Source organism: Cygnus atratus, unplaced genomic scaffold (assembly GCF_013377495.2).
Source record: "Cygnus atratus isolate AKBS03 ecotype Queensland, Australia unplaced genomic scaffold, CAtr_DNAZoo_HiC_assembly HiC_scaffold_55, whole genome shotgun sequence".
Taxonomy (NCBI): domain Eukaryota; kingdom Metazoa; phylum Chordata; class Aves; order Anseriformes; family Anatidae; genus Cygnus; species Cygnus atratus.
Genome location: NW_026110161.1, coordinates 51,595 through 77,529, shown reverse-complemented (window position 1 = coordinate 77,529; position 25,935 = coordinate 51,595). Strand labels below are relative to the sequence as shown.

At 52.8% G+C, this 25,935-nt stretch overlaps 3 protein-coding genes across 3 annotated transcripts; 2 read left to right on the top strand and 1 right to left on the bottom strand.

Moving 5' to 3' along the window:
* Window positions 1-234: 234 nt before the first annotated feature.
* UCN3 (urocortin 3) lies at window positions 235-3,686 on the top strand. Its single transcript, XM_035566619.1, has 2 exons — window positions 235-255; window positions 3,125-3,686. The coding sequence occupies exon 2, from the start codon at window positions 3,134-3,136 to the stop codon at window positions 3,596-3,598; it is 465 nt and encodes a 154-aa protein (XP_035422512.1). The 5' UTR covers window positions 235-255; window positions 3,125-3,133; the 3' UTR covers window positions 3,599-3,686.
* Window positions 3,687-9,882: 6,196 nt separating this feature from the next.
* On the top strand, window positions 9,883-12,233 carry LOC118258064 (tubulin alpha-3 chain-like). The gene is made up of 3 exons (XM_035566584.1): window positions 9,883-10,120; window positions 10,327-10,475; window positions 11,265-12,233. The coding sequence occupies exons 1-3, from the start codon at window positions 9,940-9,942 to the stop codon at window positions 12,231-12,233; spliced, it is 1,299 nt and encodes a 432-aa protein (XP_035422477.1). The 5' UTR covers window positions 9,883-9,939.
* A 3,768-nt stretch (window positions 12,234-16,001) lies between these two features.
* Window positions 16,002-19,435, bottom strand: LOC118258063 (tubulin alpha-3 chain). Its single transcript, XM_035566583.1, has 3 exons — window positions 19,189-19,435; window positions 17,743-17,891; window positions 16,002-16,985 (listed from the first exon to the last, which is right to left on the bottom strand). The coding sequence occupies exons 1-3, from the start codon at window positions 19,388-19,390 to the stop codon at window positions 16,002-16,004; spliced, it is 1,335 nt and encodes a 444-aa protein (XP_035422476.1). The 5' UTR covers window positions 19,391-19,435.
* Between the last annotated feature and the right edge of the window lie 6,500 nt (window positions 19,436-25,935).

Here is a 25,935-nt window from a genome sequence, read left to right as displayed (position 1 = left end):
ATGAAATCATGCCCAAACGAAGGCTCCACGTCTGGAGTTACGACTCAAACCCCGTGATCACTCATTTTTATATATACACAAGGGAGGGGAAAAGCGTTTCCATAGAGAGAAAAAATATCACAGCCCTCTTAATAACAATAAAAGAAAAGCGAGGGTGCAGAAGTTCAGGGGAAGGCGCCTGATGCCTCTCTCCTCGGAGTGAGACAGCCGAGCGAGCAGCAGCCCCTTCCCATCCCGAGCACCGAGGACTGCCAGGTGAGTGCCTGGATTTCATTTATTAACCAGCAGCCGGCTTCATTTGCACAAACTTTAAATATTTCATTTCTTTCCTTGGGAGATCAGGTTCCACGTTTCTCTGCAAGGAAAAAAGAAAAAAGAGCAGGGTAGGGAAAAGCAGTTGAAAATATTGTAAGAGACTCCCCCCCACCACCACCAATGAAATATCTTTTGAGTTATTATAACAATTTTTGGAGGTAGATCAGGCAGGGGAAGGGTTTGGAAATCTGGAAGTGGGGACACAAATCGCTGCTGATGTTAAAGGGGCGAGGGGAGAGGAGGGCACAGCCCCGTCCACGTCGGGTCAGCCTGGATTTCGGAGCCCTGGGAACCAGCATCATCAGGAGGCATTCATTAGGGAAGCAAAAGTGGCATCAAACAGAAAGTTTTAAAAGTCTTACAGGTCTCATCCGCTCTGTTATTTTATTCCAGACTTACTTTTTGATGGGAAAAAAAAAAGAACTCAGCTTAATGCGATGCCTTTGCTGCCGAGGAGCAAATAGCTTTGTCCCCAGTTTGCCAGAGCTGCCCCGCTGGAGTGATTTACTTTTCTCCCCGAAGCCAAGAGGCAGAGCTGTCCTGCCGGGGCTGCCGGCTCCATCTCACCGTAATGCCTGGAAATCGCTCACGGGCGTCCCGGCAATTTCCACCCACAGGTCACCCTCCGGCAGCAGCAGATTTAACTCCGACTTGCTCAGCTCTGCCGCAGGCAGTTTTTTCTTCTTTTCCTGCTATTTTTTGGGAGGTTAGGGGGATCCACTTTCAGCTTTTTCTGGAAGCAACCCCAAAAAACTTTCTGGCATGGGAGTAAAACCCCTGTGAAAATATGTATATATATTAAAAATTAGCTGTTGCTCTCTGGACGCTGAATTTCCTTGCTACTTTGCCTTGCTTTTTGTCTTGCCTTTTCCCTTGCTCAGCTGAGGTTCCCAAAGAGTTTTGCTGAGCAGCAAATGCCCATGGAGCCAAACCACCCATTTCAGTACCAGGGGGAGGCAAGGCAGCGGGGAGATGCTGCTCGGAGAGGGCAGCGGCTTCGCAAAGCAGCTCAGCTCCCTGCCAGCAGCGCTCTCAGAGCCATTCCCACTATTCGGATGGCAGCTTGGGGACACGCACGGTCCCCGGGGGAGCAGGGGCTGCAGGCAGGGGTGAGGAAGGATGGCGGTTTCTAAGTTCATGCCTTGATCTCCCCCATCCTGCTAGCAGGGACCACAAGGAGTTTGCTGGGGTGGCTGCATCGTCTGGGGCTGAAATGCATCTGCTTTTGGGTGGAAGAAAGATGCTTGTCCTATTAAGCTTTTGCAAGCAAACTCTAAGCCACAGGATTTAAATTTCAGATTTGGGGCTGAAGGAAGGAGAGCTTCAGGCTCCGGATCTCCATCACAGGGGCGTTGTGTGCCTGGGATTGGTTTTGATCCCCATCCTACAGCAGCGATTTTGCCAGCACTGCCTGGGTCGTTTCCCAACCATCTCCTGTCTGGACACAGGGCAGAGCTAAGGGGACAAATCTGCCCCAACCTCTCCCTGAGAGGGACAACGAGGGCAGAGCTAAGGGGGTGAACCTGCCCTTATCTCCACCAAAGTGCCAGCAAAGGACAAAGAGACACCAATTTAGAGGCTGTGACTCGGTGGCAGGAGAGCAGGTCCAAGGTGACAGCTCCTGGAGATAAGGGGGTGATCGGATTTTGGGGGACATCCACCCTAGAAGGACCCAAGCGAGGTCTCCCCACCCAAGGGGACTTGTGCACCGTGGCCAGGGCTTGTCGTGCGGTGAGCTTGCCACAAGATGGGGCCAGATGATTGGGAATGGCAGCCCACCTCCAGCCCTCGGTGGGGACACTTGTCTGCCCTCGGTAAAGGCAAAGACCCCCCCCCGGAAAATCCCCTGTGGACTTTTAGGGGGCCCTACGGAGCAGATGGGTGGGTGTATAGGGAGATGGGTTGCTTCCCAGAGAGGCAGGACTTGGAGACAGGGAGGTTTTGCACAGCACAGGGGTTATTCCAAGATTTTCAGCCTCCTTGGGACCCCAAAACGACCGTATTTTGAGCAGGGAGTGATGCTGCTGTCATGATGTTGGAGGTGCCCCAAGGTCCCCCAAACAGGGCTGTCCATGGGGGAACTCCTTGCCATCAGATGGGGCAACCTGTCCTGCACCCGGGGTGGAGGGGTCCTGGGGATGGAGCCATAGGGTAAAGGGGAACCCCTGAGCAGGGCTGGAAAGGGGACACAGGGACATCATGTAGGATGGGTGGCAGATCACCCCCAGTACCAGAGCCCCCTGTACCTGGCTCCCCATGCCCTTTTCAGACCAGGCTGGGTGAGTGGTTGGGACAGACAATTCTTCAAAGAGCACAGAAACATCTCTGGTGGCTTCAGGTGGACCAGAGAGGAGCTGAAAGGAAATCTCACCTTTACAGCAGCTGGTGGCACACACGGTGGAGGCATTAGCAAGGTGGAGAGGGCTTCACAGGGACTGCAACGGGATTGCCCCAGGCAAGGAGGTGCCCACAGGAGAAACAAGTTCTCCTGCAACAGGCAGTTGCATTTCAACAAGGAGATGGCCAAATCCTCTCCTCCACAGAGGTTTCAGCCTTGCAAAGCACCTGGGAGATCCCACCTCACACCCAGTACCCCAAAAAAACAAGGGTTTGGGGGTTGCACCTTGGAGGAGGAGGCCCTGAGGCAGCTCGTTCCCCTGTGCCCTAAGCATTAGCTGGGACCTTGGGTGGGACCTGGGAGGTGAACCCAGGAGGCTGGGACATGGGAGGACAGGGGGACGGTGGTGCTGGGCCCCCCAGGGAAGCTTATGTCCATCTCTGCCCTCCCTTCGGTCTCTCCGCCGGGCAGGCCACCACCATGCCCCACACCAAGCTGCTGCTCCTCCTTGCCCTCCTCTGTGCCACCGAGACCAGCTGGGCCCTCCGCCTCTACAACGCCGCCTCCATCTTCAGCTGCCTCAACGCGGCCCTTGCTGAGGCCCAGAAGAGCCTCCCAGAGGAAAACGCCGTCTTGGACAAGCGTGGCTACGACTACCACCCATCAGAGGAGGCATCCAAGGAGGAGGAGGAGGAGGCAGAGGAAGACAGAGGGAAAAGGACATTCCCTGGGGAAGGCCATTACAAATACACCTCCCAGGCACAGGTGAAGGGGAAGACGTACCAGAACCGGGCCAAGAGCGACCGCCGCACCAAGGTCACCCTCTCCCTCGATGTCCCCACCAACATCATGAACATCCTCTTCAACATTGCCAAAGCCAAGAACTTGCGGGCGAAGGCCGCGGCCAACGCGCATCTCATGGCCCAAATCGGGCGGCGAAAGTGACCCCCACGGGGCCGGGGGGACTCGGAGCAGAGCTGGGCACATGGGGCCACCACCCGGCCCCGGCCTGCCAGCCAGAGGGGACTGACAGCCGTGTACGATAGCAGTGTTGTATATTTTTGACCCATAGAGCTACCTAACTTTCATATCTCTTCTTCCTCCTTCTCTCCTTCCCGATCTCCCCCCAATTCCTCCTCCTGGACATTTCCACACGTGGGGAAGAGGCTGGTGTCCGCAGCAGGGCAAGGGGATGTGTCACCGTGGGAAGGTCCCGATTAAAGCTACAGTCTCTTGAGTTTCCAATGCGTTGTTCTCCCATCACCTCCACCAGATGCTCATTCAGGGCCTTTCCAAAACCTCCCTCCAGCTCCACCTGGCCTATCTCAGCCCAGGCCCTACTCTCTCCCACGTTCCCCAACACACATCCCCGTACACAATCATTGCTGCATCAGGAAGGGAAAACCAAGACTGTTCAGGGGATCTCAGGAGGGATTTCCCAGATTGTCCTGCTGGGCACTGTCTAGATTTTAAAGCCGACCTGCAGCCACCCATTTCCCCACCAACACCTTCAGCCAGGAGGCCATCACCCCCCATCCACGTGGTCCTTCAGGAGCATCTCCAGGATGCGGGGTGGCTTTGCCTCTCCCTGCCGTTGTTTGAGGTGAGTTTGGACCCCAAGAGTTGCAGGTTCCTCCCCAGCCACTTCAGACCCACCCTTGGGTCTGTCCGTGTTGTCCATCTCCACCATTCTGCATTTCCTGGCAGACCTCCGTGCAAATCCAGGTGCATGAGGTCCCCCGTCACATCCCTGCCAAACCACCCTACTCACCCTGCTCCCTTTTGCCCACCTTCCATCAAGCCCCAGCTCACTCAGTGCCCACCCCTTCACCTTGGACTATTCATCCCTTCCTCCAAATCCCCTCCTCTCTTCACCTCCCAGCCCGCCTCCAAGATGATACTCCATCTCCCGTCCTCCATCCCAGCATGTGGAGGGAAACTGGGGAGGTGGTAAGAAATTTGGCCCTCCTTCCCCAGGAGACATTTGCCAATAGCAGCCAACATCTCCCACCAGCCTCATCCAGGGAGCCCTCCAGGTGGGACATTGCAGGGGACAGGTCTCTGGTGGAAGGGTTGGCAGATGGACCCACCAGACGTGTGCAGGGACATAGATGGAGGCATCTCCTCTACTTCCCTCCTCTGAGCACCCAGAGGAAGCAGCACAGCTGGATTCATCCACAGCAAGCCCATGTTTGGGTGGCCAGAACTCCTAGTTGACCACAGCCCTGGGACTTAGGACCAGAATTTGAAGCCTGAAAAGAAAAAATCATATAAATACACCAGATCCTCCAGCATCTCCCCCTCGTACACACATCTCCAGCAGGCAACACACCAACATGCCAACAGCATCTCTGTGCCTTGACCACCTCCTTCCTCCACCCTGGGGCTGAGGACGGACCAGTGAGGTCTTTCCTCGTTGCACTCTCCTCTAGCCTTGAACTATATGGCCCTTTATATACGTTTATATACAGCTTTATATATTTTATGGCCCAACAACCTACATGTCCATCCCCCATCAGTACGCTGAGCTCTTGTTCAGCAGTGCAGAGTCGCTGTCCCCATTTTACACCTGGGGAAGCTGAGGCACAGTGCCCACATGCATCTGGCCAGGCAGGGCAGGACAGAGCAAGGTCAGACCTGGCCAGACACCCGGCCAGACGTGCTCGTGTCCCTTTGTGGGTTGGTCAGAGGTGTCCCAAGCTGTCTGGACACAGCCTTTCCAATGCATCAGGCTGTCTATAGGAGCCTTTGCTCAGAGTTAAGAAGTCATTGCTCTGGGTGGATTTCCCCTCTGCTTCCCAGTGAGCTCCAGTAAAACACTGGCCCAGGCTGGGAAGAGGCTTTTCCCTACCACCAGCTCCCATGGGGATCTGCACCAACCCTGGTCGGGGTCCAAAGGGCTGTGATGTTCCCAAAGGGATGGGACACACTGGCCAGCAGCAGCTCAGATGAGGGGAATATCCCCAAGTTACTGCCTGGAAATCCAAACATCCCATCCCTAGGGCTCACATTGGCTCTTTCTCCTGCTCCCCATTAACAAAACAATTAACATTGAAACCACACCATGGGAGCGGGTGGACCCAAGGTGTTTGCTAGCACCAGGCTGTGCCTGCAAGTGCAAAGCTGAGATGGGGCCAGCAGATACCAGCTGATGGCAAGTGATGGCGAAAGCAGAGGTCCTCCATCCCCACCTGCATCCCCCTGGGGGAGTCTCACCCATACCTGACGCTGCCGTGGACAAACCTTTCCAAAATTAATCCTCCTTCTTGCTTGGAGGGACCGAGACATAGGCGGAGGTCAGAGGAGCCAGATTTCCCAAGGAAGCTGGATGCCAACAGGAGCACTGAAGTCTCCACCAGCCACCGCCTGGGGCTGGGAGCGTGGGGATCCAAGGCTTAGGAAGGGCAGCCTTGCTTTTTGGGTGAGATGTGCAGTTTGGTGAAAGCCAGATGAGGATTTGGTCTTTCCTACCTCTTTGTGCAGGGATGAAACCCCAAATCTGGTATTGCACTGGAAAAGGTGGGCTTCCCTGAGCAAAGTGCGGGTGCACAGCTGCTATGGGCTCACTCAGACCAACAGATCCCTCTGTTTCCACCGCCAGGTCCCTTCCACCCTCTTCATAATCCTCACCCAAACATCCAGCTCTCCCCTGGCCTCCAGGAACCCCCTAGCCCTCTTTCTCTTCTTCCACATGCCAATGCTCACGTGCCAACGTTTATATGCCAACCCACGTCAGGCCAAACCAGAGGTGTTGCAGTGATTTTGGCAACTCCCCGAGGACAGCAGGTCCTGACTCCCCTCCAGGGATCAAGGAGGCCCCATGCCCATCTGGCTGAGGAAGGAATTCAGGCTGTATAACTCAACAGGCATTGAACATCTGGCCAAAAATATTCTCCTGCCGAGTGGGACGGTGCCTGCGTTCACATCCATGGGGTTCTGGCTAGAAAAACAAAGACGATTTACAGCAGTGACCATGGGGAGAATTGTCCTGAGGCACTTGGGGACATGGTGGCCTTGCAGAGGCCTCAGGAGCTGAGCCCTAAGCAGGGGGTGAGATGCACTTCAGGCCATAGGGACACCTATGGGGAGCCACCCCTGGTGCCACAAGGCCTCCTCCTGGGATGGGATGTCCTGTCCTGCCCTGGAGATGTCCCATCCTGTTCCTGGGGTGAGCTGTCCTGCGTTTTGGCTGTCCTGGCCTGCTCCTGGCCTGGTGTCACGGGCAGGAGCACATCAGGGTGCAAAAGTCAGCGCCGTTTTCTCAAGGAGGGTGAGAAGCTGCCCCCACTCCCAACAAACACTAATCACCCTGAAGACCTTTCCTTGCTGCCAATGCCACATCCTGGCTACTCTTTAAGGAAAAATCTCAGCTTTAGGGAGCCCCAGAGCTGCAAAACCTCCCCAGCACATCCCATTTTCTGCTCTCCCCCTTCACAGGCCTCAATCCTCCTGCTGATCCCAAGAAGGTGGTGGGACAGGGGGAGACCCAACCATGCCTGGTGGACCAGAGCCAGTCCCCATGTCTTGGCTCTAGCTCACATTTTAAAACTTGTGTTTCTGGGACAGCCGTGTCAGTGAGTTTCTTGCTTTGGTGTGTGCTGTATAGAAAATAAAACCGTTGTCCATTTGCAGTGTGATGGTCTCATTGGTGCCTCCCCAACGTGGTGCTGAGCCATGTACCATCTCCATGGCTCTTTCAGGTCCTCCAGGACATCCATCAGCCCCATGTCACAGCCACAGCGTCTCTGGGGACTTTTTTGCCATGTAACAACTGCTATCCCTATTTTAGGTAAGGGAAACTGAGGCACAGAGCAGTCCTATCTCCCAGCACACTCCCCTCTGGCAGCAGGACCTAGTCCCATAGGGGGTCTGGGAGAGCTCCAGGCCCTACACCGTGAATGTTTTGGGACCAAGATGTGGGATGCTGCAAAATTCAGGCACGGCCAGGGGAGCAGCATTGCTTTTGTAGCTCTGGAGCTGCCCTGGAGCTGGGACAGCCTGGCTTTCTCGTGGTACCAGTGCTGGAGAAGCCATCCCAGCCCCGGGACATTGCCCTGAGGCAGAAGCCCCAGCCTGCAACTCCTCTCCATCCCCAGGCGATACAGGAGATTCAACATATGCATTCAGAGAATTGGGGCAGAGAATAGGAATCAATTTCCAGTCCTGAAAGTTGCAAAGAAATTTTTAAAAATTAACATCAGCATTTTCTTTTTTTTTTTCATTAAAAATAACCAACTCAGATTAACCCAGATACTCCCCCCAAACAAACATTTGAACTTCTTCTGAATTTGCAGAAAGTGCAGAAAGACAAGAAAGAGAAAAAAAGAAAAATAAAGAAAAATAAAAGACAAGAAAAGACAAGAAAGTGCAAAAAGACGAGAGAGACCTCACAGGAAAAGCTAAATGAGGATTTAAAAGGCTAAAGAAAGTTCGGGCTCCCCAGGTGCAAGTCCTTCAAAGCACCTCATTGCCTCACACCGCAGTCCCTCGGGGGCAGCAACACCTGAGAGCTTGGCCCACAGGTGGAGCAGGAGCCAGGAGGGAGCCCGGTGAGTGCGAGCCCAGCTCCACCTGCTATAAAAGCCCCCAGCACAAGGGCAGAGGGTGCTGTCAGTGAGGTGGGCTTGGGTTTTTGTGAGGAGCCTTGGTGGGGCAGAGATATGGTGAGTAGTTGTGGGGTCTTGGGTTTGTTTTCTGGTGGCTTTGCTTAGTCCTCTCCAGCTCTGCAGGAGATGGGAACTGGAGGAAGCTTCCTTCCCTCCTTTCTTTTTGTTGGGTGTCTTGTCCCTGGATGGGGGTTTTCCTTGGGGGAAAGTGGCTGTGGGTTGGGGGCAGCACATGAGCCCTGGAGGAAGGGCTCCTGGGGTGCTCAGCTGGTGCTTGGGGAGGTTTCTAGGGCTGGGTTGGGTTTGCAAGCCTCATATCTTCCTCCTCCTCACCTGGGGAGGGCTCCCCTGCTGCTGCCACCTTCAGACCTGTGAATATCCCCTGTATGAGGGCACCCCCGAAGGATGTGGGGCTGATGGTTGGTAGGGACTAAGCTGGGTGTCCCTCTGGTGCTGCTGTGGGGCTGGGGCAGACCTGGAGAAGGGGGTGATGCTCTGGTCTTGGGGGAGATGGGTTCAGCACCCCTGTGCTGGGCCTGGTGTGGGGGCTGTTGAGGCTGGGGCTGTGCTAGGGTTCCAACCCCATGTTCTGTCCAGGCCCCAACTAAAAGCACATGGTGAGGGCAGGCTTTGGGAAAGTTTTAGATAAGCTTACTTATCTTAAACATCTTGTGGGTTGGGGCTTCTCCAGCTAGATATTTGTGTTTTCTTCTACTAACCCTCTGTGGATATCTCCAGTCTGGTCTCTTTATACCCAAAAGCTTGACTTTTTTTTATAGTCTCCTGTGTCAAGGAGTTCAACAGCTCCCTACACACTACTTAAGGTCTCTCTTAGGCTCAAGCCATGAGCAGTTGCTTCACAGGGCAATGGCTAGGTCTTGTCTAGAGAAGGTGAATAACTAATCCCTGCTCCTCAGTCCTTGGATCCCCTCCAGCCAGCAGATCCTGCATGGCTGCCTTTAATCTAAAGGGAGATGAGGAACTGCTCCGCAAGTCAACATGCGGAGCCCAACAGTGAGGGGTCTCTCCCGGCAAAGGTCTTCTACAGTTACCCATCTGGATGGGGAAGCCAGCCTCTACCTCCAGAGGTCCCTTCCAACCTTCCCCTCTCTGTGGTGGGGGAAAGCATTTGGACCAAGTCTGGCTGGGCAGGATCATGCCCTCCTCCCTGGCTGGGAGCACTAGGTGAAGCATCTGGGAAGGCTGCAGTGCCCTGCCTGCTGCCCCAAGGCAGGGTGAAGGGGAACCACGAGCAGCTTGACTCGGCAGCCTTGGTGTGCTGCAGATCCAGCAGCTCTGCTCTGCATCCAGCTCCTGGGAACAGGGCTGTTGTGCAATGTAATGACAGCCCTGGGATGCATGGGGACCTACCACAAAGCCCTAATCTCTGCATCTGATCTGCCTTGGTGGGAGGTTGCAACATCTCTCTGAAGGGCTAACGCGTAGTTCTTGCTAGTTCAGTATCTCTTGGATACCTACTGTGGAGAAAATGTCCTGGTTGCCACCAAGCTGGGATGATGTCCCTCTTATATGTAGGCTGTGGGCCATATGCTACATGAAGACACCCAGAAAAGCCAGCTTTTGCCTTATTCCTCAGTGCACACTCATAACCTCCTCCTCTCTCCCATCCTGACGCAGAGGGAGTGCATTTCTATCCACATTGGCCAGGCTGGTGTCCAGATGGGCAATTCCTGCTGGGAACTGTATTGCCTGGAGCATGGGATCCAGCCAGATGGCATCATCTCCTCCGAGGCATCCTCAGGGCGAACAGACTCTTCCTTTGGGACCTTCTTCAGTGAGACAGGCTCAGGGAAGCATGTGCCCAGAGCAATATTTGTTGACTTGGAGCCTACTGTCATTGGTAAGTGGTGGAAGGTCCCCAGCCCTCCTACTGGGGGGAGTGGGAGGGTGTCACCTTCTCTGATCTGGCATGCACTGTTGGCCATCTAAACTCCTGGTGAGGCTACTAGCTTCCATATGAAATCACATCTAAACTAATGCGAATAATCTGGCGGACAATGCTCATGACAATCATGAAATTGTCAACTTGATCTCAACTTCTTCCAGATGAGATCAGGACTGGGACCTACCGCACGCTCTTCCACCCGGAGCAGCTCATCAGTGGCAAAGAAGATGCTGCCAACAACTATGCTCGGGGCCACTACACCATTGGGAAGGAGATCATCGACCCTGTTGTTGATAGGGCTCGTAAAATGGTAACAATGCTATGAAGGGTCTTCTGCATGAGCATTCTGTTGTTGCCTTGGCCATCAAGGGATGGTGTGGGTGCATCTTTGGCAGCTTGACCTGGAACAACACAGTGAGATGCATGTGGGTGTATGTTGCCCTTGTTGGAACATGAGGGGAAAACAATGGGTAAAAGATGCACCCATCTTATGCAGGAGAACAAGCAGCTGTGGCTTAAATGTCCAGGCAAGATGGGTTTCCTGTATGGGTGTAGTATCTGCTGGGTCAGTCCTGAGTTGGTCTCCAGTAGTTCAACTCAAAAGGCAGCTGTTGTGGTACTTAGCTGCCTGGTGATCACAAATGAACATTTTATTACAACCAGTGTTACAGATCAGCTTCTGGCTGGTGTTTTCCCCTAGGCATCTCCTTCCCTGTGCAGCTGCCCTTGAAGGGTAAGGTTTTGTGTCTATATAAGCTCAGAAGTGCTGGGATAACACTAAGATATGCTTGATTTAGGTAGAACTCCTAAGTGGTCTTCAAAGGCTTCCTCATCTTCTTGACTCCTAATATCAGGAGTCTATCTGTCCCCAGACATCACTCAGGCCAGGCGCCAATCTCAACAATGACAAAAAAGATAATTTAAAAGAATTTGCTGTGTTTAACAGACTTCCGCTGTTAGAAGTGGAAGGTGTTAAAGCAGTAGTAAACAACCTGGCCTTAAACTTGATGCTGAATGCAGTACTTGAGCTTAATTTAAGTCCAAGGAGGCCACAAGAACTCCAGTAACTGGTGTCCTGGCTCTTTCCCTGGTGCTACAGGCTGACCAGTGCAGCGGCCTCCAAGGGTTCCTGGTCTTCCACAGCTTTGGGGGAGGCACGGGCTCGGGGTTCACCTCCCTCCTCATGGAGCGGCTCTCTGTGGAGTACAGCAAGAAGTCCAAGCTAGAGTTCTCCGTGTACCCAGCCCCACAGGTCTCCACAGCAGTGGTGGAGCCCTACAACTCCATCCTCACCACCCACACCACCCTGGAGCACTCCGACTGCTCCTTCATGGTGGACAACGAGGCAATCTACGACATCTGCAACCGCAACCTGGACATCGAGCGTCCCACCTACACCAACCTCAACAGGCTCATTGGGCAGATCGTCTCCTCCATCACGGCCTCCTTGAGATTTGACGGTGCCTTGAATGTTGACCTGACTGAGTTTCAGACCAACCTGGTGCCTTACCCGCGGATACACTTCCCACTCACAACCTATGCGCCCATCATCTCAGCAGAGAAAGCCTACCACGAGCAGCTGTCGGTGCCGGAGATCACCAACGCTTGCTTTGAGTTCTCCAACCAGATGGTGAAGTGCGATCCGCGCTGTGGCAAGTACATGGCGTGCTGCCTGCTGTACCGGGGCGACGTGGTGCCCAAGGACGTGAACGCGGCCATCGCGGCCATTAAAACCCGCCGGTCGATCCAGTTTGTGGACTGGTGCCCCACAGGCTTCAAGGTGGGTATCAACTACCAGCCGCCCACGGTGGTGCCCGGGGGAGACCTGGCCAAGGTGCAGCGCGCTGTCTGCATGCTGAGCAACACCACGGCCATCGCCGAGGCGTGGGCCCGCCTGGACCACAAGTTTGACCTGATGTATGCTAAGCGCGCCTTCGTGCACTGGTACGTGGGCGAGGGCATGGAGGAGGGGGAGTTCTCAGAGGCCAGGGAGGACCTGGCTGCCCTGGAGAAGGATTATGAGGAGGTTGGAAGGGACTCAGCAGATGGAGAGGAGTTTGATGAATAACTTCTGTGGGGAAGCAGCTTGGATTATGAGTAGGTCTTGTATTTTCGTCCTGCAATTCCTTCCAGAGAAGGGAATTGTGGACTTGGTCTGAGAAAGTGTGACTTGGAAACTATAGCTTGGCTAAAAGCAACCCTTTGGTCAAGGTTTGTGTATGCACAAATTTGGCTGAATAAATGGTGATCAGCAGAAACATCTCCTGTCTTGGTGTGCCACCAAAGTTGCTCATAGTGGTATGGGAGGGGCTTTTTCTGCCTTGGCTGCTGCAGCCCTGCTGGGGGCTTTCACACCTGGTGATGCTGGGCTTTTCCCTGCAGAGTGGGGCAGGTGACAGCAGGATGTGAGCCACCTCTCCTGCAGGGGAACTGCTGGGCTAAGATGAACGCTGGGATAGTGATCCTACTCAGGCACTGGCTGCCTGTAGCTTCTCCCTGTCCAAAACACTGCTGGCTCTGGGCTTTCCAGCTTGCAGCCCTCTCCGAGGCAGTGGGATCAGCTTTCTCCAGTCCCCCACCACCACACAGAGCCCTGCTAAAGCAATCCATGTCTGGCTGCCAGGGCTGGGCTTGCCTGCAAGTCTAATTTTGAGTCTGGAGATGAGAATTCAAATGCTCCAGCTGTCTGTCGGCCCCTCCAAATGCATCTGACCCACATCCTAGCTCATGCTTGGCACCAAAGCACGGAGCTGTCTCCTCAGACTTCTTTCCTCTTGTGCTGGGTGAGGGCTGCCCCCCAGGCACAACAGCACAGTCCCTGTGAACAGGTAATGAGTTGGAAAAATGGGTTTTAACTTGATCTCTGCAGATCCCCAGACTGAGGCAGGTTATTACTCTGCTGGGGAGTCTCCTCCCAGCAAGTGATCCAAGACAAAGAGCTGGCTGCGATGCAGCAGGGAAGCTGGATCTGCACTCAGGCTGTAATTGAAGGGCTGACAGTGTTGGCTCTGGGTTGCACTGGAGGAAAGTTTAAACAACCTGAGGTGGGGGGAACAGTTATTAGAAGCTGTCTCCACTTGCCATTACTCAGCTGGGCTCCGAGGGGTGGCAATCTCCCAAGGACAACATGGGGGGGAGCTCCTGGGGGTTATCTCACCTCCAGCTGCCCTCTGCCTGGGGGAGCGAGGCTGTTTGGGCTGGCAGGGTTGGGAAGGAGCTCTCCTGGAGCTCCCAGGCCTCCAGATGCAGCTTTATGTGCTGGTTAATGCCACCCTGTTGCAAAGGGCATGCGCAGACCCCAAGGTGATGCTCAAACCCACCACAGCACAAAAAGGGGAGAAAGAAGAAAGATGTACAGGCAAGCAGCAGGTGCAATGCCAGCTCTGTCTTCCCTGCGTGGGTATTTGGCTGGGAGTGATGGTAGCTTGCTTATTTTTGGAGTCTTGTCTTCTGCTCAGCTCAGACATCCTGGTGTAGGGGTCCTGTTTTGGGGTTTGTGGTCAGCATACAGCTACAGAAAGGAGGCACAGCAGCTGAACCAAGTCTGGTGGCCTGAGACCATCATTTTTATGACTGTGAAGGACTGTTTTATGACCATAGAGGAGCTTAATCTGTATGGATCTGTTGAACCCTTTTCACGGGACAAGGGGTGATGGCTTTAAGCTAAAAGAGGGGAGATTCAGATTAGATGTTAGGAAGAAATTCTTCACTCAGAGGGTGGTGAGTCCCAGGCTGCCCTGAGGAGCTGTGGCTGCCCTGTCCATGGGGGTGCCCAAGGCCAGGCTGGATGGGGCTGGGGGCAGTCAGGCACAGTGGTGGTGATGAGGTGAGACAGTTTCTCTCCTATCTGAGCACATGCAGAAGACCAGCCTCACAACCTCTGCCCCTGGGGGCCACACACATCTCCACAGCAGCCCCAGACACAGCTCTTGGCTCACCTGGGGCCATGGGGTGGAAGCAAGAGGCAGCTGGTGCTGCTAGGATCAGGGCTGCATGGCCACAAGGGAGAGAGGCTGTGCCCAAAACCTTGTGAGAAGTCAGTGGCGGAGTTCTGCAGGCACTGCTCAGCATCCTTGCTGCAGGATACTGACAAACAAAACTTATCCCACCCCCTTGATCTACCCCTACTGCCCTGGCTAATTAGGTGATGAATGGAGCAATGCACTGGGCATCCCAATCCTGAGAGCTGCTCCATGTGTTGCTGGCCAGAGGATGCTCTTTTTGTGGCCACCCTTCCCCCCTCAGTGCACAAGTAGAGAAAAAGCTGAAGCCACACAATGAAGGGTGTAACACTCTTGGAAGAAGGTCTGTAGGCTTTTTGAGAAGACAAAGCATCACCTATGACCATCAAGGTAATGATGCTGCTTCCCCAAAAGTCATGATATCACTCCCCCTGCAAGGAAAATCCTTTGTGGCCCTCCCTCCCTGCATTTGTGGGAGGGCCTGAGCAGGGCTGTGCTGATGGATGTGCCCAAGTAATTAATTGCAGTAATAAATAACCTGTCCAATTACATCAGCCCTGGTGCTGCACTAATTGCTTTCCAAGCTGCGGGAGTGCAGCTGTGCTCCTCTGGGCTGGCTCATGACTCTGGGCAGGAGCGATGGTCACCCAGATGCACTTTTGGGGGAATTTAACCAGCAGCTTCCAGCCCTGCCTGCCTGCAGGGAGTGGAGCCACCAGCAAAAGGTGGCCAGCCCTTGAGACCATGCCTGGAAACTTCCCAGAGCATTTACCTGGGGGCATGGAGCCAGAAGTCATCTTTGGTCTTTTCAGAAGGCATCTTCGGTCTTTTGGCTTCCAGCTTTGAAATGAAAGGTGGATGTGTGGCTGTGGTATGCAAACATGAACTCTAATGCAGCAGCCATGAACAAACTCAATTCAGCATAGAGCAACAGGATTATAAACACTCCCTCTTCATATCTTATCGGGGGCACCTCAGTGCTTTTCCTCCTGAGTCACCCTAGCACCTGCCCATGGCTCCTCAGGGCAGACTCCAAGCCCAGGCACGTGGGGCTGATTTCACACTCCAGAAAGCAGAACTCCTTCAGGCCCCCAGGAAGCTTTGTCAGAGCCGGGGAGGTGGCAAAAACCCACCCAAATGGTGCTCTCCCGACTGTGGGACTGGTCAAACTGGGGGTTGTGTGCCTGCTCCCAGCCCCAGCTTCTCCAGGCTGCTCTTGGAGGTGATGTGAGCAGCATCCAGCTTCCGACAGACAAGTTCTGGCAGGATATAGGACATTTCCCACACAGCAGCAATTACAGTCAATAATGCTCGGAGTTAACCTACCCAGAGCACCCCCTTACCGGCATTCACCATTTCCCCAAAGGCACCATCCACACACTAGGGACCTCCACGTACAAACAACCCAATTAAATCCAGAGAGCTCAGAGCAAAAAAAAAGTCTTTATTCAAATACAAAAGACAGTTGCATAGAAGTGTACTGGTACATTTCTCATTAAAAGGTGCTTTTGCAGTATGAGCCAGAGCAAGAGTTTGCCATTTCAACCAAAGCAGGCAGCTTGCGACATTCCCCTGGACTAAAAACCAGGATCCTCTGCCCAGGCAGGATGTGTCCCCAGCACTGAGCCAGGCACCTATTCAGCTTCACTCATCGATAAGCAGCCATGTGATAAAGCTTGAGACACCCATGCTACAGAAGTGCACTAGGAGCACGTAGACTAGGCAAGCAGAAAAGGCATAATACTTCAAACAGTAGCGGTGAGGTTCAGGACAGTCCTTTGGCACCTCCAGGCACTCAAGACCAGTTTAGCCTGATGACAGATAGTTTATATTTCATCTGAGGTTTGGCTTCATTAAGAACAGACAGGAGTTTGTTAGTACTCATCCTCATCAGCCTCATCCTCTTCTCCATCTGCTGAGTCCCTTCCAACCTCCTCATAATCCTTCTCCAGGGCAGCCAGGTCCTCCCTGGCCTCCGAGAACTCCCCCTCCTCCATGCCCTCGCCCACGTACCAGTGCACGAAGGCGCGCTTAGCATACATCAGGTCAAACTTGTGGTCCAGGCGGGCCCACGCCTCGGCGATGGCCGTGGTGTTGCTCAGCATGCAGACAGCGCGCTGCACCTTGGCCAGGTCCCCCCCGGGCACCACCGTGGGCGGCTGGTAGTTGATACCCACCTTGAAGCCTGTGGGGCACCAGTCCACAAACTGGATCGACCGGCGGGTTTTAATGGCCGCGATGGCCGCGTTCACGTCCTTGGGCACCACATCGCCCCGGTACAGCAGGCAGCACGCCATGTACTTGCCACGGCGCGGATCGCACTTCACCATCTGGTTGGAGAACTCAAAGCAAGCGTTGGTGATCTCCGGCACCGACAGCTGCTCGTGGTAGGCTTTCTCTGCTGAGATGATGGGCGCATAGGTTGTGAGTGGGAAGTGTATCCGCGGGTAAGGCACCAGGTTGGTCTGGAATTCAATCAGGTCAACATTCAAGGCACCGTTAAATCTCAAGGAAGCTGTAACGGAGGAGACGATCTGCCCAATGAGCCTGTTGAGGTTGGTGTAGGTGGGACGCTCGATGTCCAGGTTGCGGTTGCAGATGTCGTAGATTGCCTCGTTGTCCACCATGAAGGAGCAGTCGGAGTGCTCCAGGGTGGTGTGGGTGGTGAGGATGGAGTTGTAGGGCTCCACCACTGCTGTGGAGACTTGTGGGGCTGGGTACACGGAGAACTCTAGCTTGGACTTCTTGCTGTACTCCACAGAGAGCCGCTCCATGAGGAGGGAGGTGAACCCCGAGCCCGTGCCTCCCCCAAAGCTGTGGAAGACCAGGAACCCTTGGAGGCCGCTGCACTGGTCAGCCTGCAGTGGAATAATGCATTTTTACCTCTCTGTTAAGGACTCTCCCATATGACATAGTAGTAAATGCTGCTTGGAGAACTTACTGACCAGAAGAGAAGTAGCTAAACAAAACCAAATTCTACCTTGAGTACATCCAACCCCTAGAATAGATCCATTCTTATCACCTTACAAAAGATCTATAAGTAAACATGTATTAATCAACTTCAGGACCTCCATGGAGCTACCATGGGTAGTTCTGCATCATCAAATGAAAACTGAGGAACTTGCCCAGAGTTATCAGCCAAATGCACATCTCAGTACCTGAGAGTAGACAGGAGGTAGTACGTGGGTTCTAGACCCTTAGGAGACATCTCAAAAGCACTTCAGCTACATGCAACCACGTCCAGCATTACAAACTTTCCTTGCTCTTATCAAGCATGGAGTTTGGTCTTGCCAGCCCACTGCAGTTTGCCCATTTGGAATTAATTTCTGCAGTTGCACAACGGGAACGTGGCCTCCTTGAGGTCAGAAGTCCTTCTCTTCCACTTCTTACATCTAGCATTGCCTCATTCCCGTTCCAAACCCCCATACATGTATGATATGTAGCAACCCTTGCTTTACGTGAAGATGTACAGAATCAGATGGCCCACTCACAGCAGCAGCCACTTTTGAGCTCAGATACAGGTTTTTTTCCTTCAAAGACTATTACTCCGAAACCCAAAGCTTAATCGCATGGTCCAGTGTGCTATTTTCAGAGGAAGACCACCTTTTTCCTTACCATTTTGCGAATCCTGCTGAGTACAGTGTCTATAATCTCCTTCCCAATGGTGTAGTGGCCACGGGCATAGTTGTTGGCAGCATCCTCCTTGCCGCTGATGAGCTGCTCCGGGTGGAAGAGCCCATGGTAGGTCCCAGTCCGGATCTCGTCTACAGGGAGGGGCGGTCATGGAGAGCAGCACACAGTTACAGGTTGTGGATATTTGTGTGGCAGAGTAAAACGGGTAATAAAATCCCCTAGGAGCCCATGTGAGATGAGGCTACACACACAGTAACAGCACTGTTAGTGCAGACTGGGGATCACAGCAAGGGTCAGAATAACTCTGTCCAGGCCCTACTCCTCCACCTTCTCCTGGCATCCACCTTGAGATCCTAACATAATTTGGCTTTAAAGATTTAGGATGCTGCCTATGCTTCCAACGCTGGTGTAGGCCTACAGTTACCACATGCAGCTTATGCTCCTGCTTGTCACAGGAGGCTCGAAGCAGGGCCTCCACCACCTGCCCTACAGCACACCAAACAGAAGACAGGATGCCTTCAGCACTGACGTTTCCCCTATATTCATCCCACCCAGCTAACGAAGATAGGATTAGGAGCAATTTCTCTAGGCTCCACACAGTCAATGAGTTTGAGACACCTCCAGAAGTTATTTAGACCCACTCAAACTCAGTGTTGGATATTTCATTTTCATTCATTTCATATTCTGTTGGCTTGCTTACTCAGATCCCAATTTAGTGCCTTGACTAGGTACCTAAAAATTAAATGGAACCAAACAGAAGTCTACGTTCCTTCCATTAGTTGAAATAACGAGTCACGCATCTGAGATGGCAAGACAGGAACACATTCACCCCCAGGAGAGGCCTAGGAGGCAGGAGCAGGTTAGATGCACAACCTAAGTGGATACAGGTGACTGGAAGTCATTTCCACCAGTTTCTTGAGGAAAACAACTTGAACAGGAAGGTATTGCGAATCAAGTTAAAACATCAAATTGAGTCAACCCCCCAGAGATCACTAATGGAGCTGGGGGAAGTAGCAAACTTGCAGCAGCAAGACATACAGCTTCCACAGAACTTGTAGCACCCATCTGCCCACAAAAGCTTCAGAGGAAGCCTTGGCCAGATGTGGAACAAGTCCTAGGATGTGGTAATTCACCCCACGGTATATTACTGAGGTTGATAAACCCACACCTCTTCACACCTGTGAGGATCCTGCTTAAGACAGCAGGCCTCTTAAGAAGAGGGATGAGCTGAGGACAGCTATTAAGGATAACGGGTCTGTCCCTCCCAGATCTGTTTGGAAAGGCAGCCCCCAGCCAAGTTCTGCTGGCTGGAGACTTTTTTCCACAGCAGAAGGGAGTGGGAGCTACTGGACAATGATCCAGGCCCCAGTAAGAAAGGCGAGGAGTTCCTCTGACGATGAATGACGATACCACGACACCCGCTATTACCAATGACAGTGGGCTCCAGGTCTATGAACACCGCCCGGGGCACGTGCTTCCCAGACGCCGTCTCACAGAAGAAGGTCTCAAAAGACGAATCCACTTGTTCGGCCTCTGGCTCCACGGGTTTCGCCACCTTGGGGCCGGGAATGGTCCCATCGGCCTGGATGCCGTGCTCGAGGCAGTACAGCTCCCAGCAGGCGTTGCCCATCTGCACGCCCGCCTGCCCGATGTGGATGGAAATGCACTCCCTCTGCAAGGGGAAATGTCGCGTTAAGGCAATTTTTAGACATCCTGCGGCTTAACTTTAAGCCCCTGTGGCTCTCATTGGGGCCGTTCCCTGATTAGGGAAGCAGGCGGCTTCCGCCCACCGCTGGGAGCTGGAGCGAGGATCAAACCATGACCCACACGCGTAGCATCCCTAGGAAGGGTTTGCCCAGCCTGAGGCAGGGGGAAGGAAGGAAGGAAGGAGGTGATGGGCTTCATGCTGAGGCAGGAAGCAGCTGAGCACCGCTGGCTCCTTCTGGAGTAGTGCTCACCTGGTCCCACCATGGAGCCAGGTGGCCACCGATCCCCTGGGGACAACAACTCCAGGCTCCAAAACACTTCTACACCAAGCAGGGAGAAGCCAAAAGCTTGGAGTCACACCAGGAAACAAAGCTGGAGGACAGCAGCAGTTGCCCAGGGCCAGAACAAGGGCAGGCCAACACCCGAGGAGAGGTTCAGAGTCCCCATTGACGCAGGTCACCCTCCAGGAGCCTCCAAACAACCTCCAGGGATGTGTTGGAGGTACCAGCACCTTTTGGAGACTCTCTGGGGACTTGTGATGGTTGCACGCTTCCCTCAGTAATTGGCACCTCTGCTGTTGCCACCTCCCCGAGATCAAAGTGCTGCTGCAGCGCCAGCTCCCCGGGGATCCCATTAAAGGTGCTGGTGATCCCACCCAGGCACGGTGAGCAGTACCATTGCTCCTGGTGGTGATGGAGGGGATGCTTTGCATGTGTACACCCCTAAACATGACTGCCCGGCCAGAGGGACCTTGTCTCTTGAAGGCACAACCCTCTAAGCCACACTAGAGGGTCCTGAGCACCAACTGTTCTTGGCAATGAGAAGCCATCAGGACACAACACAACTTCTCCCCTCTTTGCCTCCATGCACGGACGTGCCAAGAGGTTTCTCAGCACTCAAGCTGAGCCCAGGGGCCACCACATGTCCAGGCCATCTGCCACAAAGCTAGACACCAACTGTCCAAGCATCCCTTCGCCACCGCAGAGGGACACCGAGCCCTCCACCCACAGCTGGTGGAGCACAGCTGAACCCCGCTCCGGGCTGAGCCCGCCAGCGCTGCTGGGCGGGGAGGCCGCGTGCAAGTCCTCCCTCTCCAAGCTGATATTTGCACTATTCGGGAAATGCTGCCTGCCATTCGCCCATCCCTCCCAGCAAGATGGTTGCAATAGCTCCTCGCCAGGGTTTGCAGGGGTCAGCAGCACAGCCCCGTCGGGGGCATGGGCCGGGACAGCTGCTCCGCTCACCATCCTCTCCCAGTTTGCTGGTCCCAGCACCTGCTGCAGGGGGGCACTGCCATTTTCAGCCCAGAGCCCAGGGAAGGGGGGGAAGAGAAGAAAAGAGAAAGAAAAGAGGGGCCTGCTAGAAGGAAGAAAGCATAGATCACATTCTACAACTTTTTTTTTTTAAACCCTCCCCATATATGCTGGAAGGGCTTTTTTTTTTTCCCTGAGATTCCAGATCTCCAACTTTTGCCCTCTGCATCAAGATAAACTGCATTTTACCGACTCTGGCCATAGGCAGCCTATTGTTGTCCAGCTGATTTTCCCATTGGAAATACCATGGGAATGTTTAACTGTTTTATAACCGGGACAGACCCTAGAAGTCACGGGATGAAAGGAAAAGTTCAAAAGCTGGCTCACTAGGAGTTACTTTGAAGTTTTCTTCCACTTGCAACATGCAAAAGGACATCAGATTTTCCAACAAGTCACTCTTTTGCATTCACAAGAGGGTGACAGTTGTGTTACTCTTCACAAAAAGTTTCAGCTAGAGTAGGCAGGTCTGCACATTTTTTAGTAACCAGATCAATCCCCTTCAGTTTCACAGCTGCAAACTCTTTAGAGCAAAGATTCAATTAAAAAAAAAAAGAAATAAACCTAGAAGGAAGGGGGACTTTATTCATTTAATATCTAATCCCAAGGGTTTGTAGCAGACAAAGGCAACATGGCAGCTCACTCCTAAGGAAAAAAACCCTAAAGGTCTCTGCAAGTTGCTCTAGACCCCTGTGGCAGTGTGAGAGTTGAAGTGTTAAACTCAGGAAGAGGGCCAGCAGTGCCAAACTTCAGGCTTTGTTCTACCCCACAGTTGTGTTTCAAGATATGCTGGTTCCCCCCCCCCCAAAAAAAAAAAAAAAAAAAGAAAAACCCAACTCGCATTAGAGAGCCGGGCACTTTGCAACTCTACAGACCCCATCTCAGAAGCTGCAAATTCAGAGGGAAAAAGCAGCAAGAGGCCACTTGGCTGTTCTGCAAGCAAGTCCCTCACTTTTCCCTTATAAGGAGCAAACTTTGAATCAATAAGCCATAAGCTAATCAGCAATTAAGTAAAGCTGGTTGGAATTAACATCCCCTAGAGACAGGAGAGAAAGAGAGCAAGCAAGCTGTTCAGCTCCGTGCGCTTGGAAAATCCACAGCCTACACTTTAAGTTTAGGCTAATACAAATATAAGGCATGCTCTTACCATGATGAGACTGGAGCCTCGCTAAGATCTAAGCAAAACAGCTGCTGCCCCTGCCTCTCCCTGCAACTTTATAGCCCAGGAAGGCTTGACTCCACCTGAATATAAAGAAGCTTTCTGCTAGCTTAAAGGAGCAGAGCTCCTTTTTCCTGTGCATCCCCAGAAACAGCAAGGGATAAAATGGTCTCTTCGCGTCTGGCTGGTGCAAATTCTGTGATTAAACAGCCTGGGGTACAGTGCAGCTTTTTTCTTTTATTTATTTTTTTTTTCCAAACAGCTTCAACTGAGAAAAGAAAAAAGAAAAGAAGAAGAAGAAGAAAAAAAAAAAAAGTAGATGCCAAAGTTGGGCTAAAAAGAAGGAAACTCTGGGGAAATTTGAGTACCCCCATATGATTCACTTTATCCAGAAGAAACAATAATCTTTCCCTTATTGTTATCCAGAGCACTGCCATTGATGATGTTGTATCTTGTCTATTTTCTTTTCTATTTCTGCATTCCGTATCTCACTGACCTCCTTGGGAATCCGCTGATTTTTGCACCTCTGTGGCATTAGGGTGTAGGCTCAGACCCCTCATTTTCCTTACCTGCTGGACATTTAGGGTTCATTTTTCATTTGCCCTGCCGACAGCTGACGCAGGGACTCTGAGCCAGCTCTGGCCCCATCCAGGGGCAGGTACCCTACTAGGGTAGGCACGTCTTTAGGGATGCTCTGGGTCTGCCCTGATGGCTCGGTGGGCTCTGTGTCTGCATGAAATCACCCAGGCAGGGAGTTTTCCCTCTGTTCAGCATTTGTGAGACCCCCTCTGCTTGCTGGGTCCAGTTTGGGCTCCCCAGTACAAGACAGGCAGTGGTATACTGGAGGAAATCCAGTGCAGACTGCCAGGTTTGGGGGACAGGACATGGAAGGAAAGGGTAAGCATGGGGCTTGTTCATCCTCGAGAACCTTTCAACTCACCACAAAGGTGGTCAGACGTTGGAACAGGAACCTAAAGATGGGGGACTCTTCATCCTTGAACATATTCAGAAGTCACCTGCACACATCCTGATCCAAGCTGACTCCAAGATATTTTCAGGAAGCAAAATCAAACTTCTTGCCATGGACCTGCATGCTCCAACCTGACCTTAGGAGCATCACCAGCCACGGGGTGACTTTCTTCAGCGAATCTTTATTCCCTAATTGTATTCTCAACACCACGTATGGGCTCGGCCAAGCCTGAAGCATGGGAGAATTCATCCCCCAGCTCTGCCAAAAAATGGGCACAAGTCTGCTGTGCTGGTGGGCAGAGAGATGAGATGAGATGAGATGAGATGAGATGAGATGAGATGAGATGAGATGAGATGAGATGAGATGAGATGACCTGCCCGAGGAGGCATCTAGGGACCAGCTTTCCTCCACCAACGTGCTGAGCCCAGACTCTGCGGGCAGATGGGAGCATCACCCTGTTCCTGCTCCGGGCTATGCCACGGGTTTAGGGAAGCCAAGCAGGTTGGACGCACCTGTTTTGGAAGCGGGGGAATTCAGGGCTAATTGGGTCAGGCAGGCTTCTTTTGTTAGATACAGCCTCATGTAAACACATTTGTCAGCGTCGTGGCCTCTGCTGGGAATAAAGGTGGCCTCCGAGGACAGGGAAGCTATTCATTCCTGGCCCGAACTGAGAACCTCCCCAAACGTGCGCGCCGAGCCTGCCGGTCAGACAAGATCTTCTCTTCCCAGGAGACATCTGTTTCCCAAGGAGAACAGTGAAAATGAGGAACTCTGGCAGTTTTGAGTATGAAATATTCATTCGTTGGCTGATGTCTGGTCAACCCCGAGCTACGCGTGACTCCAAGTCAAAGTTTGGGGCGGCTGATTTCTTTTTTCATGGGAAACGGAAAGCAAAGGGGAGGAGTACTGTAGGTGGTGACATGGTGACAGAGACAACCTGCCTGCAATCTCAGCTCCGGGACGTATTTAGAACAGCATCAAGCAGAAGGCCAGAGAGCAACCCCCCAGAGGACCCACTGCGGCAGCTCCCGGCCTTTTTATAGCCAGACCTCACAGCTGCTGCCTCCTTTTTCCCACTCCAGCATCCTAAATATTGCCTCCTGGCTCTGCCTGGTCCTCCTGTTGCCGTCCCCACCATGCACCAGCTGCTCTTAGCCTCCACGGAGCAAATCCGTACCCACGAGGACGGGGGCGGCATCCCAAAACTCGCTGAATGAGTGTTCTCGGGCGGAGGGGAGAACTGATCTGCGACCACGCTCTGGGCAAGCGCTTGAATCATCGGGCTGCTGAGGAAGAGAAAAACCAGCTATCAAAAGGTTTTGGCCCTGGGAAGAGAAAATATTTACTTTCAGCCAATATTAAATTTTGGTGTTGCTCTAACAGGAAAAAATTGGGGGGGAAAAAACTCTAATTTTGCTTCAAGCTGAGCCAAATGTGGGTTTTTCAGGGTGTTCTTGGTTAATTGGCTGAACAGAAAAAACAGTGATTTACGTAGCTCCCAAATCCACCATTTTAGGAGTAATTTGCTCCCGTCTTTAATTGTTCACCCAGTTAAATTTGCTCCCTGTTTCACACGTGAATTTCCCTAGCATCAGCTTTCAGCCACTGGCTCTCATTATGCCTTTTTCTGGGGAGTGAAGGCTGCCAACTTTCCACACCCTCATCCCCCTGAAGGCGGTTGTTGTCTTTTCAAGTGAATTTCGTGCTGGCCCAATACGCAGAACAACACTCCTAGAAATCTCCATCCTCTGCGTTAACCTGAACCACCAGATCCCATTCCCCAGCAGTTCTCTGTCTGCCCCCGTTGTCCTCCAGGGACATAAAACCCCAAACACCATTAATGGGAACACCCCGGTGACCTGGACAAACCTGGGCTCGTCCCACCTAATGCCAGTACCCACTAACAAGCCTCCAAAAGGGAAGGAGCCTCTCCTATGCCAGCTGTTCCCAAAGCTCAGCCAGTGGTGAGCACATCCCATCAGACCTTTGAGACCCTTAAGAGCTCTGGTGGCCATCACATGGTGGCCGTGAAGATTTTATTACGTGTCTGGTGAGCAAATGAGGATCCCCCCAAGGGGCACCCCCATGCTGAAGGGCCACCTAGCCCTCTGGACACCCCACTTCTCCCCCCAGGTTGTAGGAAGGCCTCAGGCCACTGTTCCCCTATTTTAGGTTTGCCAGGGCTGCTGCCGAAGTGCTGCTCCTGACGTTGGTTGCCCTTTATCATCATGCAGTGAGGCCCCAGCCTCAGCTCAGGCATCTGTTACTGATAACCAGAGATGATTTATCCAGGCGTTAGCCCGGCTATCTCCAGCGTACGACTGCGTGTGCTTCTGTCCATGCACAGTTTGTTTTTATCCTGCTGCTTCCCCGCTTTTCTGCTTCGTGTGCACGAAGGATACAAGGAGGGACAACTCCACTTGGTTTGGACAAATCCACTTACGTGGTTTCCTACCCCTCCTTCCAACGCACAGTTAGCTCCTGCAAACACCTCCTTGTAATGGAAGACAAGTGCAGCAATTTGGATGCAGGGGGATCAGATATACTCACAAAAAAAAATCAGTTAATCTTACCACAAAAGTAAGCTACCAATACACCGCTTGCAACAAAAGCATTCGGCATCAGTAGGAACTTTCAACATTCTCCACTGCAGTGCAAAAAGTTTCCAGCAAAAAGTGGTTAAAACCAAAACCCTCCGTTTCAAGGCTATCAGGTTGGGATGTTTTGACATTCCAGCTTCTCCACCCCCCTCCCCTCATTCTCCTTTCCAAATAAAACCCTGGCAGACCCGTCCCCACTCTGCGAGACAGCTCAATTGGAGTGGAACTGCATATTTCAGCAGAGCGCCGTTCCAGCAGAATTCCCCCAACCAGCTCTGCCTCGAAGCTATTCCCGTAACCGAGGGTGGAGAAAGCACCTTCTCTGGATTTGTGTCTGCACAGCTGTGCTTCTACTCTGCCTCCCCGAAATCAGATAGCAACCAGCTGCAGGGCAGGGGCTTCGTTGTGGTGGGGTTAGGCTGTAGCAAG

Excerpts from the sequence above, each read along its gene's own strand:
- UCN3 (XM_035566619.1), top strand. The coding sequence starts at position 3,134 with ATGCCCCACACCAAGCTGCTGCTCCTCCTTGCCCTCCTCTGTGCCACC.
- LOC118258064 (XM_035566584.1), top strand. The coding sequence starts at position 9,940 with ATGGGCAATTCCTGCTGGGAACTGTATTGCCTGGAGCATGGGATCCAG. Across the intron at positions 10,121-10,326 it reads CTTGGAGCCTACTGTCATTG|ATGAGATCAGGACTGGGACC; the intron begins GTAAGTGGTGGA and ends AACTTCTTCCAG. Across the intron at positions 10,476-11,264 it reads TTGATAGGGCTCGTAAAATG|GCTGACCAGTGCAGCGGCCT; the intron begins GTAACAATGCTA and ends CTGGTGCTACAG.
- LOC118258063 (XM_035566583.1), bottom strand. The coding sequence starts at position 19,390 with ATGGGCAACGCCTGCTGGGAGCTGTACTGCCTCGAGCACGGCATCCAG. Across the intron at positions 17,892-19,188 it reads CCTGGAGCCCACTGTCATTG|ACGAGATCCGGACTGGGACC; the intron begins GTAATAGCGGGT and ends CCCTCCCTGTAG. Across the intron at positions 16,986-17,742 it reads TCAGCAGGATTCGCAAAATG|GCTGACCAGTGCAGCGGCCT; the intron begins GTAAGGAAAAAG and ends ATTCCACTGCAG.